At 43.7% G+C, this 20,589-nt stretch overlaps 1 protein-coding gene across 1 annotated transcript in view; it reads left to right on the forward strand.

The window, feature by feature from the left end:
- Positions 1-20,589, forward strand: part of LOC121319649 (lipoxygenase homology domain-containing protein 1-like) — a 102,764-nt gene that overhangs the window by 10,349 nt on the left and 71,826 nt on the right. The window contains exons 3-4 of the mRNA XM_041257326.1: positions 19,574-19,671; positions 19,782-20,475. Coding sequence (XP_041113260.1) covers positions 19,574-19,671; positions 19,782-20,475 — 792 coding nt within the window. The remainder of the gene's footprint in view (positions 1-19,573; positions 19,672-19,781; positions 20,476-20,589) is intronic.

Consider the following 20,589-nt stretch of genomic DNA (forward strand, 5'->3'; position numbering starts at 1 on the left):
TCAGAAGCTGGCAGCCATCTGGACAGGTAGGGTTTCTAAGCCAAGGTAGTATACGTAACATCACCTGGTCCCCTATATGGTGTATTGCCTGAAATGTCTCTGCCGGTTTTCAGCCATGGTGATCTGCAATACCTGTTGGTCAGTTTAATTTTATACCTCTGAGTTTATTTTTAACAAACGAGTCGTAAGATATATTAGTTGAAACAGTATTCACTTGAAAAACAATTTGGACAAGAGTAGTAAAACACATTAACCAGCCAGGCACAAGGTATTTTGCTTTATTACAGCAGCTTAGATTTACTCGTATACCAGTTCTCAGCGCATGGAAACCACATTTTCACAAAAGTTCACTAGTAATCTATAAAAACTGCACAAGTACTTTACACATAGCTAATTTACATATCAACCCCTACCTTTCCCGTTCATTTGCATGATGTCAGGTGAAAAGCCTGGTTTACTTGAGTAAAGTAAATTGAGCGAATGGTAACCCCAAAAAGTTTTTTACACAAGACATTTTTCTCGTGTAAATGTCTCGAGTTAAAAAATGGAAACCCCATGAAGGACAGACTCTGCTTGTCTGACCAAATGTGGTAGGAATTCCAAAGGCTTTGGGCGAAGTGAGAGATTGTCGTTTCACCACTGGTACACATTTCAAACCTTGAAAGCAAACTGGCATCCTGTGAACCTAGCGCATGGCCAGGGATGTATGGAGAAAATAGTTCTGTGAGATATAACAGAACAAGACCATGTAACAAAAAACATGAATACGTCTCTTAGCACAAGAAAAGGATAGACAGGACCAGAGTTTGGCTGAAAATGAAAAGGAAAAAAGGAGACTTTGATGATATTCCAAATATGGGCTTTAAAAGACATCTCATGGTCAAAAATAACACCCAAATTCCGTGTTTCAGATTTTGGTTCTAGAGCAAAACCATCAACCTCCCATTTTTATCAAAAGCTTTAGAGAGAGTGGTGGCAAATCAACTGAACTCATTTCTTGCAACGCATAATATATATGAGAAATTTCAGTCAGGCTTCCGTCCTGGTCACAGTACTGAAATGGCCCTTTTGAAAGTGGTAAACAATGTTCTATTATCTTTTGACTGAGGCCTTGCCTCTGTCCTCATTCTTCTAGATCTAAGCGAGGCATTCGACACCATCTACCATCCAATTTGAATTGACCTCCTTGAGAGTCTTTTAGGACTGTCTGGTTGCGCCCTATCTTGGTTTATATCCTATCTTTCAAATAGGTTACAATTTGTTCAAATAGAGTTATGTGTGGCGTCACACAGGGCTGTGTTCTTGGACCAATCTTGTTTTCCCTGTATATGCTCTCCCTGGGTGATGCTGTCCACAGACACAGTGTAAACTTTCACTGCTATGCGATGACACACAATTGTATCCACCTCTGAAACCAGGTGATTCCACATCTGCAAATACTTTAACTATCTGTCTCATTGATATCAAGAAATGGATGTCAACAATTTTTCTTCTGTTAAAGTTTGATAAAACAGGTCAGAATTTTGAGGTCAAGAAATCAGTGTGCCTGTACAGCTAGTCAAAGACAGAAATTAGAAATCTAGGTGTCATTTTTTACCTTGATCTTTCATTTGAATCCCACATTAGGAATGTAACTAAAGTGTATTTTTTCCATCTAAGAAATATTGCTAAATTAAGACTCTTTCTTTCAGCACAGGATGTTGAGAGACTGATGCACACCTTTGTAACTTCTAGAATAGGCTACTGCAATGCCCTATTTTCTGGTATTCCAAACTGTGTTTTGTCCAGATTGCAGCTCGCTGCTGCCAGGATCCTAATGAAAACAAGAAAGTTTGACCATATTATGCCGGTACTGGCATTTCTACTCTGGCTTCTAATACAATACTGGATTGATTTTGCTTTTTTAAAAAAAGTCCTGCTTTTAACCTATAAAGCCTTTTGGGTTAGCGCCATCCTACTTGAGTGACTTATTGGTCCCAGGTGTTCCAGGCTGCCCGCTCCGATCTCAGGATGCTGGGTATCTTTCCATTCCAAACATTTTAAAAAAGAACACCGGTGGCAGAGCATTCAACTATAGGGCCCCTAAATTGTGAAACGAATTGCCAGTTTCTATAAGGGAGTCACCAACTTTGACAGCTTTTAAAACTATGCTGAAGACATATTTGTATACTCTATACATTACTACTAATATGGCAGCCCTGTACCAGGGTTGTGCCCAAGTCATTCCTATGTAGTTAAACAGTTACCCTGTATGAAGCGAAACCAAATATTTTTTAAGGGAATACTGAATTCTTCAGCAATGCTTTTGATATTTGCTGTGATAAATTGGAAATTCCTGGGTTTACTTCCATTTAACCACCTCCTCTCCCAGTATTATTCAAGGTAGAGCTGGAAAGTTTTTCCTATTGTATCCAATGCATGTGGGTGTTCCAAAGTAAATACTTTTCTATAGTTTTATTCTGTACTATATGTGAAAAAAAAAAAAACAACCCGGTATTCATATTCATTTAGACAGAAATCTGGTGAAATAGTGTGTGGGTTAGACACCTCTCAGGGAACAAGAAGGTGACAACAAGACAATGACATGTGGTAGTCAAGATATGCATCTTATGTGTTTCAAAGAGTTTTTATTTTTATTTTTTTATTCTATCATCTATTTATTTTAAACCAATAATATTTTAAAATATTAAACTCAGCTATTGGCTTCTTGGGAATGTTATCCCTTGCTGATTCTGCTGGTTCATGGCATACTTTGTAATTTTTCTCTTGCTATCAGGTGGCAGTAATAACGGTAATGGAATGATCTGGAAGATTTAGCTGCTTATCCGGTGTATCAGATTGCAACCTGCTTTGCATATTGCTGATCTTTTGCCTGGTTCTAATGAGCAGTAGCATGATCGCCAAGTAGATGTTTATTTATCCGTAACTGGATCTTATTGTTCGCAGATCAACTTCAGTTGAAGTGCAGTTTTAGTCTATTTAATTGGGACTAGTAAGAGTCAGAGTATGTGTAGACTGCAGTTTAATTACACTGATTAAAGTAGTGTTATTTTAAGTGCCATATTTGAGGAGGACCACACTGTCGTGGAGCAACCAAAACACCTGTTTTCTTTTTCTATTTAATCTTGACGCTTTTAAACAGAAATAGTCAGTGTTTAGCAGTTTACTGCAATGTAACACTGCAGTGTATTAAACTGCTAAACAAATTTCTGTTCTAATATGTGTCTTCTATCATTCTAGTAAGCCAAGTGCAACGTAGTTTACTCCACTGTAGCAGTGGCCTCAGTTTACTGAGCAGTAACAAATTATGTCATAAGTGTAGCCTAATGGTCATTTGATCATAGTTAGTTTTAAACCATATACTGGTTTTCCTTATATTTTCAAACACAACCAAATAGAGATGGTAAATATTGCCCAATCAGCGGATCAGTCTGGCACTTTACCTCTTCCTTCAGTGTGCTTCATAATGTAGTGAATTAGGTATACAATTTATTTAAATATAAATTAGTCTCTAGTCGCCCTGTTTAAGAATGTCAAAATGTAATAAATGAGACATACCATATTTAAGTTCTGGACCATGTAGAACTCAGATACCCTTGGACAATAACTGACATACCCGTTTCTCATTGTAATCGATCATATCAATAAGCACGAGAATTAATTCAATTTCCCATTCAGAATGGAATGTAACATTCCAGTACCTAATTTAGCAAATTAGTTTTACAGTGTTAATTTAGTTTAGAGGTGATGTACCAAACTAATAATATGCTATCAACCTCAGTTGATTATATATTCAAATTAACTCAGAAATGGGGCAATGATCAAATTCTCTGCCTTTACGAGGCAAATCCTTTGAGTTGCACATTTCAACAAACAAAATACATTTCTTGCATACTCTACACAGGAAGTTGATATTCTATTCCTAGAACAGTTTATCCACTAACTTGATAGCATTTATTACAGTTACTTTCTAGAGTCATAAAGTATTTAATATTAGATATGTTGAATACTTATCAATTTCCATATAAAGAAGTGTAGATGAATCTATGGATCTGAAATTCCAATGAAAGACGGTACTTTGCTGTACGCATTGGATTGCTTGGGCTTGCAATAAACACATAGTTATTTTCAAATGGAGATCAGCTTATTGATCTCCGGGTCTTGCAACATTATCTTTATTGTCATCAGTTTTCCATCTGGGAATAGTTCCATTGATCAGCCATAACTCAGCTCAGATAATGCATTGCAATTGAAAAGTTATATAGTTTATAGAAGTGTTCTTGTTGCAGTTCTCTCGGGATCTTCCAAAAGCACAACGCTTCAGTTTGTTTCTTACAACTACATGGAAACAAAGACCCCCTTTCCGATCAATGCAGTATCCCGTTTACTGATCCAGTCTCTCATAGGACAGATGGCAGGGCCCTTCCTCAGAAGATGATTTTAGCCATAATTCAGAAAATTGGTTCTTCCTTGCCTTCCATGAATTCTGCTCCCATGACTTCAGTAACTCTTTTCAGAGCAGTTCAGCTTCCATTTCTCCCTCAGCACTCCTTCTGATTGTCAAAGTTCAAAGACTTGTTCCTTGTGTGGAGAGTGCTCTCTCTTGCCTGGAGCGCTGTTCCTTCTGTGTGGCACACTTCTAGTGTGGGGATTTCATGGGCAGCTCGTATGGGAAGCTCTCAGTGTGGGGAGCTCATGGGCAGCAAGTATGGGAAGCTATCTCTCTTGCCTGGAGCACTGTTCCTTCTGCGGGAAACTTGCTTAGTGTGGAAAAACTCTTTATTTGTGGCAAGCATGCTCAGTTTGAAAGTCACACCGCTGGTTTTGTGATTCTCACTTCCACCCTGCGATTGATTAGTTTGGTTATTCTGGGCTGTGCTCGAGTCCACATGGGGTGTTTCTCATTGTTTTTTCTCATTCAGAGACAGCCCATTGTTCTCAATTGGTCTGTGGTTTTGACCCCTGTTGGCTGTATTTATGAGGGGTACTGTTCTCTGTCCAAGGAGTGAAACCACCCAAAACTGGCTTGCGTTGTGCAAGATGCTGCTGGAACCAAATGAATCATTCAGTGGTGGGGAAGATAAGACATTTAGTATATGGCTCTTTTTAAAAGCATTCTTTGTCAGTGGGGGGAGTTTGTGAGCAGAAACCAAGTAGACACAGAGAATGGCTTAGGACCACATTTTATTTCATTTCTGTTAATTTTATACACAGAATAATATTATGACCCACTCTGACACTGCAATAACTAAATGAATATTTGTTCTTGGAGAATACCAGGTTTTCAGTACTTTATCTATGCATGCTAGTAAATTAAAAAAAATGGCTTAATAATACCTAGACAGGGGGAAATTACCTTCTTGGCATTCTTGAAATCTATCCAATTTTTCAAAGTGTTTTTTTAATGTACAGAATGTAGGCTTTTTGGCTGTTAGACTCAAATGACTTAAAGGTATTTTAAAATCCATGATTTTAAAATACATTTTCTTACCAGCATTTACAAGATTTTTAAACCAGGGACATTGATAGCAGTCTGTAGGAGAACATATTGTGTACATACTGTGATATGCAAGCTCCTGGTCTACAATTAATAGGCGCGTAAAGCCATAATATTATTTTCACTTTTTTATTACTATAAGATAGAATTGCACTCAGTGTGTATGTGTATCATGAAATGTTTTTTTTTAATCTAAGAAGGTAATGTCCCAGCTGTGTCTCCGACTGCTTACCACTTGACATGGGCAAAATCCCTTTGACCTCTAAAGCCTGGGTTCCTGACATTTGTTTTAAGTTTTGTAAATATGTGTATCACTCAGAAGTGTATTTTATGTGCTCATGCATTAAATTACATGGAATGACAATGGGTTGTGAAGAATTGTGCTGGTTATTCATTTCCAAGGCTCAATTAGTGATCTTGGGATTTGAATACCCTTTTATGAGGCTGTAAAGCAGGTTCTCAGTTATAGACCTTCATTATAGACCTGAAGCCCAGGTTTCATCTTTCGTTCCATGAGTAGAGAAAGATCTAGTGACAGTTTTAATTTACCATTGAAGAAGCTATTGCAAACCTGAAGATGATTTAGCTGATGTACAGTATAACAGCAGGGGTCACCTGTTCAAACCTCTGAAATCTATTCAATAATTAAAATAATTGCTAATTGGTAACCAAGCAAATTCCAATTTACTTTTACTTTTCATAAAAATGTTATAACGCCATAAATTTTTATTATATATATATATATATATATATATATATATATATATATATATATATATAACGATCCTTGCACCTCACGTCGTTCGTTGCCCCTTTAAAATAGACCCAGGACACAGAAAATTGATTTTTCAGCGCTATTGCGCACTTTTAATAAACACAAGTGAAATAAACAAAACAAACACCTAACTCTCCTTTAGAGCTCTGACTAAATATAGACTGGTTCCTAACTAACTCACAGGATGGCTAAGCCGTTTACCTGTCACACAAAACTCACACAAGTTTCACACAATACCTTTTCCTCTGAAACGACTGCTCTCACACACACACGCAGTCGGGCTCTTTCCTCAGCAGCCCTGTGCAAACTGGCTGCCTCTCTTAAATACCCTGCACCTGGCTCTAATTTGAAATTACCACCAGGTGCAGGGGATTAACTAAACAATAACACAATTAAAACCCATTAGCCTGTTCACCCAAAAATGCATATTCACATGGTTTTAGCAGGGAGGAATTTTAACCCCCTCCCTGCTATCTTACATATCCTCTCCCCCAAGTGTGCAACACTGACTGGCCATACCAAGGCCACCCCCTCCCCTAAAACACAACCACTCACACTCAAGTCCCGAAATGTCTACTTCCGCCCTCTTCCATGGGCGGACTTGAGGGTGGGTCGAACCTTCTGGCACATCTGGGAAGGGACCATGAACCGGCGACAAGGGACCCCATCGGGATGACAGGGCTGACCAAAGCGACGACCGGGGAACAGGAGGATGCAGCAGTGACAGAGGTTTTCCACTGGGGACCAGCACAGTGATGTCCGATCACCCAGGGGAAGCGAAGCAGCGAACAGGGGGAGCACTAGCGACGTCTGGCAGCAGTTCAGCGACGTCTGGGTGTTCAGGGAGAGCGGAGAAGGGAACCAGGAAAAAAACCGTGGCCAGTGCTGTATACTCCTGGGCTCCAGGTCAAGCGCAGGGAGGTCTAGGAATACCGGCAGGGTGTCCAGGAGCACGGGGCAAGGGACCGCACCTGACAGTGCCAGACTGTTTCACTGGGGTGATGGAGGTGGGCACCTCACCTCCTCCTCTCTGGACTCCGGAAGCAGCGGCTCCTCCTCTCTGGGCTCCGGGAGCAGCGGCTCCTCCTCTCTGGGCTCCGGGAGCGGCGGCTCCTCCTCTCTGGGCTCTGGGAGCGGCGGCTCCTCCTCTCTGGGCTCCGGGAGCGGCGGCTCCTCCCTCTCTGGCTCCGGGAGCGGCGGCTCCTCCTCTCTGGGCTCCGGGAGCGGCGGCTCCTCCTCTCAGGGCTCCGGGAGCGGCGGCTCCTCCTCTCTGGGCTCCGGGAGCGGCGGTTTCTCCTCTCTGGGCTCCGGGATCAGCAGCGGGGCTTTTCTTGCCTGCTCCCATTTTTAGAGCAGTAGCTCCAACTCTGTCAGCTCCTTCTCTCTGGGCTGTGGGAGCAGCGGCTCTGGTTCTGGTAGTCCGAATTTCTGCCTCCACTTTCTGTTCTGCTCTTCTTGAGCAGCGATTGATTCCTCTAGTCTTTTATTCTGCTCCTTCTGAGCAGCAAATAATTTCCATAAATTCTCCATTTATTGGGTCATAGGGGCGCCCACACACACTGCCACCATATGTAAACAATCCTTGCACCTCCCGTCATTCATTGCCCCTTTAAAATAGACCCAGGACACGGAAAATTGATTTTTCAGTGCTATTGCGCACTTTTAATAAACACAAATGAAATAAACAAAACAAAACAAAACAAACACCTAGCTCTCCTTTAGAGCTCTGACTAAACATAGACTGGTTCCTAACTAACTCACAGGACGGCTAAGCCGTTTACCCGTCACACAAAACTTACACAAGTTTCACACAATACCTTTTCCTCTGAAACAACTGCTCTCTCTCTCTCTCTCTCTCTCCTCTCTCTCTCTCTCTCTCTCGTGGAGGATTGTGGGAAGGGCTTGCAGAGAGGTGGAACGCCGGTGCGGTAGGACCGGGAAATTTAAAACTTTATTTATTTATCTATTTATTTATTTATTTATTTATTTTGTTTGTTTTGTTTGTTTGATAGTTACTTAGTTGTTTTTTTTTTTGTGTGTTTGTTTGTTCGTAGGTTAGTGGTGTGTGTGTGTGTTTGTTTGTTTGTTTGTAGTGTGTGTTTGGAGATCCCGTTATGGGGTCTCGTTCAGGAGGGCTGGGGGCTCTCACCCGCCGACACGGGGTCCGTTGCCTGCCTGACCCCGGGGTTTCGGTGGAGGAGTGCCTGCTGGCAGTAGGAGAGGTGGTGGGGTTTGAAAATATTATGTCGGCGTCAAGAATGAATAAAGCGCTAGTAATATTTTTAGTGGAGGTGTCTCTGGTACACAAGCTGGTAGAGGAAGGATTTACAGTGAAAGGTGAATTTGTTCAGGTTTCCCCTCTAGTAACCCCGGTTACGAAAGTTATTATTTCTAATGTGCCTCCGTTTTTAAAAAATGAGCAATTAGAAAAGAATTTAGCTCGTTTTGGTAAACTGGTGTCCCCGATTAAGGGAATCCCGCTGGGGTGCAAAAATGACAGTGTTAGGCACGTCATGTCGTTTAGAAGGCAGGCGTTTGTCTTACTAAATGATCCTAATCAAGTCATTAATGTTGCCTGGAATTTTAACGTGGAAGGGATGAATTGTGTGGTTTTTGTCAGTTCCGAAACGATGAGATGTTTTTACTGTGGAGAACAGGGACACCAGAGGAAAGCCTGCCCGAGAAAGGAGGCTAGAGCGGAGACAGGGCAGGATCAGGGCGATGCTGGCGGGGAGGAAGTCGGGGGTGTTGGGGGTGAGCGGGAGGAAGAGTCGGCTCCCCCAGCGCAGCCGCAGAGCGAGCCCGTGCTGACCGAGGAGGGGGCGATCCAGAAGGAAACCGGAGCAGAACCACCAACACCACGGCCTCGCACAAAGAGACCCAGCCGTAGCCTGTCACTGACGGGTTCGGAGGATAATACCGCTACTACTGAGAATGGTGAAGAATCATTCAAGGTAGTAGCGAAAAAGACACGAATTCAGCGGAAGGCTGCAGAGCTGCCGGATGGCAGAGCGCAGCCAGTGCAGAACTCCGAACCCGTGCAGACAGGGAGACTGCGGGCTCCAGGCGGGGCGTCAGTCCCTCCCAACGCGGAGGAAGAGAGCACAGCGCAGGGTGAGCCAGGCGCGGTGCAAGACTCTCCGCTAGCTGAATCTCAGCCGCCTGAAACAGTGACGGCTGTGGCAGAGACCGGTGTGGAGGAGTCGGAGGGAGCTGCGGAGGAACGGATTCTCGGGGGCGAGCGAGAGGACAGCGCGGATGAGATGGAGGGGGAGCTCTCTGACTCCTCGCTTATCTCAGACATCCCTGATAGCCAACCCGTCAGTAAGAAAAAGTTATACACACTTGAGCAGGTAAATGATTTTATGATAGAAACAAAAGGGAAAAGGGGAGTAGAAATAGAGAGTTTTTTCCCTGATCTAAGGTTATTTCTCCACTCCGCTCACGTTATAACAAGGAAAGCCACAATAGAAGAATTTGATCAGCCAAAACGTTATAGATTAAAAAAAATTGTTCAGAAAATTAAAAAGGATCTTAAAAGTGGTTCAAAATCTCTTGTTTAAAAATGGCTGTGTTTTATGAAACGTCTTTTATTACTTGTTTTAGTGTGTTAGTTTTTTTAGCTATGATGGAAAGGTGCGTTTTTATTTCTTTTAATCTAAACGGCTGCAGACAGTCTTTTAAGAGGGCGCAGCTAGTCGGGTTTTTAGAGCAGAAGCAGGCGGGGGTGGTGTTTCTGCAGGAAACGCACTCGGATCAGGAGAATGAGGAGGCGTGGCGAGCGGAGTGGAAGGGGCTGTGCGTGATGAGTCACGGCGCTAGTACCAGTGCAGGAGTAGCCGTGCTTTTTAAACCCAGCCTGGGGGCAGTTTTACTAGATATAGATGAAATCGAGAAAGGGAGGATTTTAAAAGTAAGAGCTAGGCTGGGCAGTACAGTGTATGTTTTTATTAATATTTATGCCCCCAATAGAGGGGGGGAACGAATTTTATTTTTTAAGAAATTAAAGCAAGCTCTTTTTAATATTAATAATAATGATGTGGTGGTAGTAGGAGGAGATTTTAATTGTACTGTTAATTTTAATATTGATAGAAATAATGATGAACCACACCCTCAGTCCTCCAGAGAGTTGGCTGCATTGTTAGAGTCCAGTGACCTGGTTGACATATGGAGATGCCTGCACCCCAGTTCAAGACAATACACCTGGTCTCAGTATCACACAGACTGTGTATATAGAGCAAGACTAGACCGGTTTTATACTTCAAAAAACGATTTAAATAAATTTATCAAAGCAAGAATCATCCCCAGTAGTCTCTCTGACCACCACTGTCTATTAATTACAGTATTAATTCAATCAGAACCCCACAGAGCATCTTACTGGCATTTCAATGTAAAATTATTACAAGATGTAAAATTTAAGCAACAATTCAAACTTTTTTGGATAATTTGGAAAAAAGAAAAAGCACAATATAAAGATTTAAGACAGTGGTGGGACATTGGCAAAATACAAATTAAATGTTTTTGTCAACAATATACTATAAATGCAACCAGGTCACTGAACACAGCCGTGAGAGAACTGGAGTCCAAAATCCTCCTCCTAGAGGAAAGTTTAAATTCAGAATTTAAAGAACAGACCCTGGAGAACCTAAAGGAGCAGAAAATCGCGCTGGGGAGCTTGCTGAAGGAAAGAGTGAAGGGGGCGATTGTGCGTTCCAGATTCATGGAGTTGAGAGACATGGATGCCCCCACTAGTTTCTTCTTCAACCTGGAGAGGAAGAGAGCGGACAGTAGACAGCTGTGTTGTATCAGGACTCCTGGTGGGAAAGAACTGCACACCCGGGAGGAAATCAGCAGAGAGGCGGTGCGTTTTTACAAGGAACTTTATAATAAAGAAATGTGCAACATAGAGGACACTGAGCGGCTGCTCCAGGGGTTACCCAGCCTCAGTGAGAAGGAGCAGATTCAGCTGGACGCACCGCTGACCCACCAGGAGATGACCGCCGCTGTCAAGCAGCTCTCCAGCGGAAAGGTTCCCGGGATCGATGGACTGCCAGCAGAATTTTATAATAATTTCTGGGATATAATGGGGGAGGATTTGCTCCAGGTTCTGAGAGAGAGCCTCAGCCACAAGGAACTGCCTCTTAGCTGCCGTAGGGCAGTGGTTACACTGCTGCCCAAGAAGGGAGACCTATGCCAGCTTAAAAATTGGAGACCTGTGTCAATTTTATGTTCTGATTTAAAGATTTTATCCAAAACAATCGCTAATAGATTAAAAAGTGTTATTGGAACTGTAATACATATGGATCAAACATATTGTATACCGGGTCGCTCTATTTTTGATAACTTGTTTTTTATTCGAGATTTTTTAACTGTAAGTGATATTTGTGATTTTAATGTAGGAATGGTCTCCCTGGATCAAGAGAAGGCTTTCGACAGAGTCGACCACACCTACCTCTTTCATACACTGGAAGCCTTCGGGTTCGGTCCTGGTTTTATTTCTTATATTCGGCTTTTATATTCCAACATTTTTAGTATTTTAAAGATCAACAATGGGCTGAGTCAGCCCTTCCCAGTGTGCAGGGGTATAAGGCAGGGCTGTGCCCTGTCTGGTATGCTGTATTCACTGGTTATAGAGCCCCTGCTGCACCTGCTGAGGGTCAGGCTAGCTGGATGGACAGTGCCCTCCTCGCCCTCCACACCCTCCTCTGCCACAGTGAAGGTGTCTGCCTACGCAGACGATGTGACTGTGTTTGTGAGGGGGGATGCAGATGTCCAAGCGCTGCAGCAGACTCTAAATGAGTTCCAGAGAGCATCTTCTGCCAGAGTAAACTGGGCAAAATGTGACACCTTCCTGTCAGGCGGCTGGGATGAGGGCACCCCTCCTTTCCTGCCTGAGGGGCTGAAATGGAACAGAACAGGTATTAAAGTGTTGGGGGTGTACCTCGGAACAGAAAACTACATGAAAAAGAACTGGGAGGGTTTGTTGGATAGGGTGAGGGGGCGGCTGCAGAGGTGGAAGGGACTGCTGGCTCAACTGTCCTTCAAGGGCCGGGTGCTTGTTATTAATAATCTGGTGGCCTCTAGCTTGTGGCACAAGCTGGTATGCCTGGACCCACCCCAGGGCCTGGTGAAGGAGATCCAGAGAGTGTTGCTGGAGTTCTTTTGGAGCGGGAGACACAGTTTGAGGCCGGCAGTCCTCTACCTCCCTAGTGATGAGGGGGGGCAGGGGCTAGTCAGCATTGCCAGCAGGGTGGCAGCCTTCAGACTGCAGGCGGTTCAGAGACTCCTGTACACTGAGGAGGAGGCTCATTGGAAGAGGCTGGCCTGTTTCCTTCTCAATAGATTTGGGGGGCTGGGGTTAGGAAAACACCTGTTTTTAATTGAGAACACCAGTTTTAGTAAAGCAGGACTTCCTCCTTTTTATCAAAGTATTTTAAAAGCCTGGCAGCTGGTGAGGGTGGAAAGGGATGTGGAGTCCTTGACAGGGCAGGACCTGTTTGAGGAGCCCCTATTTTTTAATCCACTCTTTCCAGTTAAGTTCCTCCAGTCGATGACGCTCTGTGCCAGTTTTTTAAAAGCAGGTGTAACCAGGATGGTCCACCTGTTAAACCTTGAGCTCTCCTGCTGGCTAACTGCCTCCCAGCTAACTGCACAGCTAGGCTGGCACTCAGAGAGGCTTGCAGAAAGACTGATGGGTGAGTTGAGGGGCTGCCTCTCCCCGCGGCTCAAGGCAGTCCTGAGGGAGGAGTTGTCCAGAGGCACAGAGCAGAGACAGCTTTCCTTATTTCCAGGGATGATCGTGTCACCAGCAGTAGGTGAGGAAGGTGAGGGCGGTGGAGAGAATGGAGGGACTTTGCTTAAATTACAGAATGTGGAGGAAATGATCTTTCACACAATGAATGGAAAACAGATATACAAATTGTGTGTTAAAGCCACAGAGTATAGTAGGCTAAGGGGTCTGGTAGACTCTAAGTGGCGAGCTTACTTGGCTGTAGAGGAGGGGCACAGGCCGGTGTGGAGGGTGCTGTACAAACCGCCTCTCGCCAAGAGAGTGGGGGACCTGCAGTGGAAGATTCTACACTGCATTGTGTCCACAGGCAGGTTTCTCCATAGAGTGGACCCCAGCATCAGTGAGCAGTGTGCTTTTTGCTCAGCAGAGGAAACTCTCTTTCATGCCTACAGTGAGTGTGAGAGGCTGCGGCCACTTTTTAATTTACTGCAGGGAATCCTGAATAATTTAGGAGTCGTTTTTAGTAAGGAGCTTTTTATTTTTGGGGTTCTATACAATTTTAAAATGAAAAACAGGTGTGTTCTTATTAATTTTTTATTTGGACAGGCAAAATTGGCTATTTTAAAGACAAGGAAAAATCAACTCTCTGGTTCTGGACTGACCAGTTTAGTGGTTCAGTTCAGGGTGCTCGTGGTCAGCCAGATCAGAGTAGAGTTTGAGTATTTTAAACTGGTCAGTAACCTGGAGGACTTTCAGGAGAGGTGGTGTGTGGGAGACGCCTTGTGTGCTGTGAGTGAGGAGGGGGAGCTCCAGTTTTTGTTCTAATTTTATTTAATTTTTGTTTTACAGTGTTTTATTTTTGGCTTTTATCTGTTTTCAACAAAGTAAAAAAAAACACTGTTTAATATTGTTTTTTTTTAATGATCCTTTTATTTTGTTTAAAATCTGTTTTTAAGGAGAACACGATATATTTTAGGATTTTTTAAATTTTGCTCAGGCAGTAGGAATCTTAACTTTTGTTGTGTTTTACCTTTATTTGAATTTTAATGGATTTTATTTGGAATATTTAAATAAAGGATCTTAAAAGTCTCTCTCTCTCTCTCTCTCTCTCTCACACTCTCACTCTCTCTCGCTCTCTCTCTCTCCTCTCTCTCTCTCACACACACACACACACACACACACACACACAGAGTCTGTGCAAAACTGGCTGCCTCTCTTAAATACCCTGCACCTGGCTCTAATTTACAATTAGCACCAGGTGCAGGGGATTAACTAAACAATAAAACAATTAACACAATTAAAACCCATTAGCCCGTTCACCCAAAAGTTTTTATTCACATGGTTTTAGCAGGGAGGAATTTTAACCCCCTCCCTGCTATCTTACTATATATATATATATATATATTATATAGGGAGAGAGAGAGAGAGAGAGAGAGAGAGAGAGAGAGAGAGAGAGAGAGAGAGAGAGAGAGAGAGACACACACACACACACACATACAGTGGTTAGCAGTTTTCACATCACATTTTGTTGCCACTTGAGCATACTCCATGACGCTTTCAAATTAGACTTTACATGTAGAATCTACACAAACTACTCCACATTGATAAAATAAAAAAAAAAATGCATATAGAATATAAATAAGTAAGATTTACAGAGAAAAACAGATTAATCTCAGTTGCATAAGTATTCAACCCATTTGCTACTGCAGCCCTAAATCAGCTCAGGTGCAAATTATTTGTTTGAAAGGTTAGTGAAATGGTTTCAGCCTATGTGTACTCAAAGTGGTTTAACTTGTAGATAATTTCCCTCAGGTATATAAAGACTTTCAAGCTGCAACTCACATAGTGATCCAACAAAGCAACCATGAAGACCAAGGAGCTTTCAAAACAAGTCAGGGATAAAGTGGTAGAGAGGCACAGAGCAGGAGAAGGAAGGACAAGAAAAATTTCAAAGGTGCTGATTATCCCTGTGGCAGAGCAAAGCTCTGCCCTTTTTAAATTGGCAGGGATGGGGTTAATTTCCCCTACCTGCCTGGGTTTATTATGTTCAGGTGGCTGGGGTTGATTAGTTGATTAGGTTAATTAACGATCAATCAGCGCCCAGCCACCTGACATAAAAGGAGGCCTCTGCTTCTCATTTGGGAAGAGGGAGCTGAGGAAGCAGGTTGGTGTTTTGTTGGTTGTGATTTTTCAATTTTCTAAATCCAGTGAAGGCATTGCCCAGCCTGGAAACCTTTATTTTGTAAGTTTTGCTTTTTTGTCTTTCTTTTTTGTGTTTCAATCCCTTTGTTTTGGCCCTTGTGCCTTTTTATTTTTGTATTTATTTATAATAAAAGTATATTTTTTGAACTGCAGTCTGTCTCTGGGCCTCTATCCACTCGCCAGCCTGCCACATTTGGTGTCAGAAGTGGGATAGCGCCACCTAGAGGCTCAGAGCAGTATTTTTTTTTTTTTTTTTTTTTTTTTTTGGAATTTTTGGGAAAATTTTTTTTTTTGAAAAAAAAAAAAAAATGGGAAAGAGCAGACAGCGGCAAAGGCAGGAAAAGCAGCAGCTGAAGACATGTCAGCTGCTGCAGCCACCGCTGGAGGACCCGGCCAGCCTCTTCCCTTGGTGTTCCTGGTGCGGGAAGGAGGACCATCGTTGGCGGTCCTACCCAGATGTGCCACCGGCAAACTGGTGTGGCCGGTGTGAGGAGGAGGGCCACAACTGGGCAGGATGCCCCTACAACCAGGCCCAGGAAGAGGTGCAGTGTTCACCCCGGGCATCAGGGGACACCCCACTACCTCCAGCACCACCACCTTCACCACCGTCCCAGGAGATCTGGGACTGGTTGATGCACCCTGAGGCAGACCTCGTCCACGATCTCCCCATAGTTATCAACACGCTGTGGCGTCGAGATGGGGAGAGGTGGGAACAGTGGGAGGAACAACACCACCCAGCGTCCTTCCCAGAGGTTGCCCTCATGGTGGTTAATTACCTGGCGGTAGACATGGGAGATGCCCCGGTCACTCCAATAAAGAGGGGTGAGCCGCCTTCCCGAGAGCCAGAGAGGGGTGAACCGCCTTTCCGAGAGCCAGAGAGGGAGGAGGAGCTGCCTTCCCAAGAGCCAGATAGGGAGGATGAGCCGCCATCGCTCCCAGAGTCGGAGAGGGAGAAGGAGCCGCCGTCGCTCCCAGAGCCGGAGAGGGAGGAGGAGGAGCCACTGCTCCCAGAGCCAGAGAGGAAGGAGGAGCCGCCGCCGCTCCCAGAGCCGGAGAGGGAGGAGCCGCCGCCGCTCCCAAAGCCGGAGAGGGAGGAGCCGCATTGCCTGGGGTTGCATGCTGCTCCGCATCGCTTGGGACTGCTGGTGTCTCCTTTTTGTTTTCTAGGGTTGCCGAGGGTCCTCTGCCGTTGCCGCCTCCGCCACTAGAGGGAGCCGGGCCGCCGTCGCCGCCTCCGCCACTAGAGAGAGCCGGGCCGCCGTCGCCGTACTAACTTGGAGATCCGGGGCCCCCTCAACCAAAGAAGGCTTGGGGGCTCCGACATCAACCCCGCCCACCACCATCCACCATAACAGCCCACTAAAGGGACATAATTGGACTCTTGGGGGGAGGGGGGTGGGAGGAAGGGGGGAGTTGGCCGATTTGTGGCCGGTGTACGTTGTACATGGGGGGAGGTGTGTGGCAGAGCAAAGCACTGCCCTTTTTAAATTGGCAGGGATGGGGTTAATTTCCCATACCTGCCTGGGTTTATTATGTTCAGGTGGCTGGGGTTGATTAGTTGATTAGGTTAATTAACGATCAATCAGCACCCAGCCACCTGACATAAAAGGAGGCCTCTGCTTCTCATTTGGGAGGAGGGAGCTGAGGAAGCAGGTTTGTGTTTTGTTGGTTGTGATTTTTCCATTTTTTTTTTCAATCGAGTGAAGGCATTGCCCAGCCTGGAAACCTTTATTTTGTACATTTTGTTTTTTTTGTCTTTCTTTTTGTGTTTCAATCCCTTTGTTTTGGCCCTTGTGCCTTTTTATTTTTGTATCTATTTATAATAAGTATATTTTTTTGAACTGCAGTCTGTCTCTGGGCCTCTATCCACTCGCCAGCCTGCCACAATCCCTCTCAGCACAGTGAAGTCCATCATTAAGAAGTGGAAGATGCATCATACCACCCAGACACTGCTCAGATCAGTCACCCTCCCAAACTGAACAGCTGGGCAAGCAGGAAACTGGTTTGGAATGTTAGTCTGAAGCCAACAATGACCTTGCAAGATCTGTAAAGTTCTGCATCTGAGATGGGAGTCAGTGTTCACACATCAACAATAAGCCGGTCACTACAAAAAGCCGGCCTGTATGGATGGGTGGCAAGAAAGAAGCCATAACTCAAAAAGCCTCATCTTAAAGCACATATGGAGTTTGCGAAAAAGAATGTAGATGATACTGCAGACATGTGGAAAAAAGTTTTTGCAGTCTGGAGCAAGCCCAACACTAAACATCACCCAGTCAACATCATCCCAACTCAACCATGGTGGGGGCAGCATTATGTTATGCGATGTTTTTCTTTAACAGGGACTGGGAAGTTTGTCAGGATAGAGGAGAGAATAGATGGGGCAAAGTACAGACAAATCCTTGAGGAAAACTTGTTTGAGTCAGCCAAGACTGAAACTGGGGAGGATATTTACATTTCAGCAGGACAATAACCCAGAGCACAAAGCCAAAGCCACATGGGGTGGTTGAACAAGAAGATAATTAATGTTCTTGAGTGGCCCAGTCAAAGTCCTGACTTGAATCCAATCGAAATTTTATGGTGAGGCTTGAAGAATGCAGTCCAGTATATATATGAGGATTTTTTCTGACTTATTTACACACCATATTCCACACTGTTAAGGGGATAAAAGTTTTTATTGAGAAAAAAATTATATATTAAAAATACAAAACTGAAAGATCAGAATTGGATAAGTCTCTACCCCCCTGAGTTAATACTTGGTGGAAGCACCTTTGCAAGCAATTACAGCTGTGAGTCTGTTGGTCTCTACGAACTTTACACACCTACATTTGGCAATATTTGACTATTCTTTTACAAAACTGTTCAAGCTCTGTCAAGTTCCTTGGGGAGCGTTGATGGACAGCAATCTTCAAATCATGCCACAGATTTTCAATTGGATTTAGGTCGGGGCTCTGACTGGGCCACTCAAGGACATTTACCTTTTTGTTCCTTAGCCACTCCAGTGTAGCTTTGGCTGTGTGCTTTGGGTCGTTGTCATGCTGAAAGGTGAACTTCCGTTCCAGTTTCAGCTTTCTTGTAGAGGGCAGCAGGCTTTCCTCAAGTACTTCTCTGTACTTTGCTCCATTCATTTTCCCTTCTATCCTGACAAGTGCCCCAGCCCCTGCCGATGAGAAACATCCCCATAACATGATGCTGCCACCACCATGCTTCATAGTAGAGATTTTGTTCTTTGGGTGATGTGCTGTGTTGAGTTTGCGCCAAACATAACGCTTTTCATTTAGGCCAAAAAGTTCAATTTTGGTTTCATCAAACCACAAAACTTTTTGCCACATGGCTACAGAATCTCCTCAGTGTTTTTTTCAATGCTTCAAACGGGATTCAAGGTGGGCTTTCTTGAGTAATGGTCTCCTTCTTGCCACCCTACCATACAGGCCAGATTTGTGGAGTCCTTGGGATATTGTTGTGACATGCACACTTTGAATCAGTCTTGGCCATAAAAGCCTGTAGCTCTTGCAAAGTTGACATTGGCCTCTTGGTAACCTTTCTGATCAGTATCCTTCTTGCTCGGTCATCCAGTTTGGAGGGACTGCTTGATCTAGGCAGGGTGTTGGTGGTGCCATACACCTTCCACTTCTTAATAATCGTCTTGACCGTGCACCAAGGGATATTCAAGGCCTTTTGATATTTTTTTATACCCATCCCCTGATCTATGCCTTTCAACAACTTTGTCACCGAGTTCTTTTGAAAGCGCCTAGGTGCTCATGGTTGAGTCTTTGCTTTGAAATGCACTACCCTAGAGGCAAGATAATTACATTACCTGTATATTTACATATTTTAGTAAGCTTATGAGGGATACAGTTTGAATATTGGGGCTACAGGCTGGATACGATAAATAAAGAATGTGTTTCCAATTTCCTTTTTTTATTTGACACTCAAACAAATGTTAACCCAGGCCAGCTTCTTCATTAGTTGCTAACCAAGCACCTACACTATCAATTTAAAAAAAAAAACAGCTGTTTATGACCTGCAAAAAAGACCTCAAAGAATCAGTTTAATCTCTGAAAGCAATCATTTGCCATTGCCAGTACTCACTATTCTCCCGTAACACAGTGCTGCACAACTGGTGTAATGTAATTGTGTCTTGTCAAGATTGGCCATTGTGTTCATGATGTCTGGGCTGGTCAGAATATTCAGGTATAACTGAGACATCTTTTGTCTGTAAAGTGATCTAACACCATTAATAATGAAGGGTCCCATGGCCTGTAAGATAAGTTAGCCTGGCAAGTCTCCTTTTTCACTTTGCTTTATCTTCTGGTCACATGACCCAGGCAAGTGTAGTAATTTTTCATGAGGTCACTGTGGCTCCCACTAGAGGATCGAGAGAGCGAGAGGAAAGCCAAGCTATCCCAAGCTGCCCTGTTATGTCAGGGTGAGAAGTCAGGCCCATGCGTCCTAGCTTGTCCCTTCCTGGTACTTTGGAAGAGGTGAAATTGGCGTCATAGGTCAGATGAATCGATTTCTAGATTGTGAAAGATCAGGAGGTCAGGGAAGTAAATAAATAAAAGATGGCCTCGAAAAAGAAAAAAAACAAACATGATGAGGAGATTGAAGAAGACGACGTAGAGGAAAGGCAGTCAAAGCCGAAAAGTAAGAGCAAAGCCGTTGCCAACGGAGGCACTCGCGAGGGCAAAAAGTCCAGAAACACAGAGGAATCCGAGATCCCGGAAAACGTCAAACCAAAGACAAAAAAAAAGGGTGAGGCCAACGGAAAATTAAAACAAAAGAAGAAATCAGAAGAAGATCATGAGGAAGATGATGAAGTGATAGGCAATGATGTCAAGAGCCGAAAGGAGAAGAATAATAATGACATAAAGACAAAGGACAAGAAGAAGAAAGCAAAAGAACTGTCTGAAGACGAAAGTGTGAAGGAAGAAGTCAGCGAAAAAAAGAAAAAGAAATCAACCTCGACTGAGAAGGAAGACATGGGTTCGAAAGACAAGAGGTTGAAGGAAGGCAGAAAGAAGCACAAGAAGAAGCCTTCTGAAGAGGAAGAGGAGATACCGGAGGCAGAGGAGGATCCCAAAAAGAAGAAAAAGGGTAAAAAATCCAAGAAAGGTTCAGCAGGGAGTGACGAGGAAAAGACAGACAAAAAGAAAGGGAAAGGCAAGAAATCCAAGAAGCAAGTTGACTACAGTGAGATTTATGAGCAGGAGCTGAAGAACTACAACACAGACTCCTCTGATGGGTGTGAGGATGAGTATCACAAGAGAAAAGGTAAAGTTGCTCCATTTTTTAGACATACGGTTTGCCTTTGCTGGCTCAGGATAAGCTTGGATGAGCTTGAATGACTGTATTTGAGTAATGCCTTCAGATGTTCCACCTGGGTAG

The sequence above is a fragment of the Polyodon spathula genome, chromosome 1 (assembly GCF_017654505.1).
Source record: "Polyodon spathula isolate WHYD16114869_AA chromosome 1, ASM1765450v1, whole genome shotgun sequence".
NCBI classification, from domain to species: domain Eukaryota; kingdom Metazoa; phylum Chordata; class Actinopteri; order Acipenseriformes; family Polyodontidae; genus Polyodon; species Polyodon spathula.